We start from the raw sequence: 1,972 nt of genomic DNA, 5'->3' as shown, positions 1-1,972 counted from the left end.
CAACTACATAATAACTTTGTGAAAATATCCGTAGAAACTCCATAAAAATAATAATAGCAAAAATTGATGACATGATTAATTCTGTAGCAAAATACATACAAAAGTGACAAAAAAATTCCCAAAGCATATTCATAATAAAATCAACATTATGAAAGTGCAATAAACAAAAAAAGTTACATAAATTCGTAATAAAAAAATAGTTTATCATGGAACTAACTTTTGCTTTGTCCAAAACACCAATAAAACTAATCTAATAATCAAACTCAACTAGAAATAAAACATGCAATAAAAAAACGTGTCACTGATTATTTGTGTTTCTCATATCATTGACCATGTTTCTCACAACATTCAACTTTGTTCTTTGTTGCTCTATGGTTTCCTCTAGTTTCTGGATTTTTGTCTCAAGATGATGTTTTTGAGAAGTTGTCTCCGGTGAAGTGCATGTTTGAGAAGAGTTTTCAGGAAAAATGGACCTGCCATATGATCCAAGCCCATAAATTCTTTTCTTACGGTCATGTCCTCTGACAGCTTTATAAAACAGTTCACTTTCATCAACTTCCTCTCCTAGGAGTGCCAAATCCGCACGTTGAGACACAAAATACTCCTGCAATGTTATTTTTGCATTAATATATAGTTTATACAAGATTTTTAAGTTTATATTATTAAATAATTTGAAATTAAGCTTACATGAACTTCTTTAGCTTTGTCAACTTGAAAAGTCTTCCCGTCATGATCCTTAGTATGGGTAAACATGAATACATCATAGCATGAAGGAGCTTGTCCCGTATATTCCTCCTACATTAATACCATACATATGTCAAATCTCACCCAAAAGATGTATCAAAAGAAATATATAATAAGACTAGGCTATAATACTTTGATTTAACCAGTAATAAACCAAGAGCAAGGTTAAATTACTAAGATATTTTGAGGATGCTATAATCCTTTTCATAAGATAATAATAACTAAAAATGAAAACAAGATGCTAAAAATGATATTAACGGTTAAAAAACACTTACCATGTCAGCAGCAATTTGTTGATGTGAAGCCGATCCACCATTATGAGTAGGTGGGGCTTTTCCACCCACTACACCTTTACGTCGATTTTTTTTATTTTGCTTTGATTTTTTCTTGAAGTCCTCTGAGTTCCAGATTGCATTCCAAGCATTCCACACATGTTGTTCTATGTGGCATGGCTTTTCACGAGTTGGATTTCTTGTGCTTATGTCATAGATATATTGACGATATCTTTCTTTGGCCTTGTGTTCCCAAGCAGCCTTGACTACCGAGTCACCAACTGCAACATCCCACTGACATTTTTTCTACAATACATAACAATGGAGTTATAATAATCGAATGATATGCCTAATAATTACATAAAAACCAAATATAAAAATCTTGTACCTGAAACTCCTCCCAATAAAATTGTTTTATTTCTTCGCTTATAGTTACCCACTTATATCCATTTTCATCCACTTTGTCTAGGAATGATTTCTTAATTATGGATGAACATGTATTTGAAGGTAATAACCTACAAAAAATAGCAAACAGATATGAACAAATCAAACTTAAACACAAAAATGAAAATAAGTTAGTATGTTAACTTACGTATTCTCGCGCACTTTAACATGTACGTGTCCTTCTAGCTGTATGTCTTGTTGTTCAGAAGAAACCGGTGTGGATAGGATTGTTGTGGAGGTAGGGGAAGATGATTGGGCTGGTGTTGTTGATGGGGTTGATACACTACCAAAGAATGGGGGGTAGATGGTGTACGGGTGGATACAGGGGTAAATGATGTTGCTAGTGTGATTGAAGGGTTGGATATTGGGGTTGATACAGTTCCAAATAGTGGAGAGGTAGACGTTGTTGGTGTGGATGTAGGGGTAACCAAAGGGGATGTCACTGTAGCAGCTGGTGTAGATGTTTCATTAAGATGCCTTTGTAACAGACGATGCATGTTTTTGCGAGGCCT

The 1,972-nt window shown here is 34.1% G+C and overlaps 1 protein-coding gene across 1 annotated transcript; it reads right to left on the bottom strand.

The window, feature by feature from the left end:
• Window positions 1-298: 298 nt before the first annotated feature.
• On the bottom strand, window positions 299-1,630 carry LOC145114106 (uncharacterized). The gene is made up of 5 exons (XM_079050116.1): window positions 1,623-1,630; window positions 1,405-1,531; window positions 1,020-1,322; window positions 688-795; window positions 299-604 (listed from the first exon to the last, which is right to left on the bottom strand). Exons 1-5 carry the CDS (start codon window positions 1,628-1,630, stop codon window positions 299-301), a joined length of 852 nt encoding a protein of 283 aa, XP_078906242.1.
• Between the last annotated feature and the right edge of the window lie 342 nt (window positions 1,631-1,972).

The sequence above is a fragment of the Lactuca virosa genome, chromosome 5 (assembly GCF_052849685.1).
Source record: "Lactuca virosa cultivar CGN04683 chromosome 5, Lactuca_virosa_CGN04683_v6, whole genome shotgun sequence".
Classification (NCBI taxonomy): Eukaryota; Viridiplantae; Streptophyta; class Magnoliopsida; order Asterales; family Asteraceae; genus Lactuca; species Lactuca virosa.
This window is presented reverse-complemented; position numbering and strand designations above follow the sequence as displayed.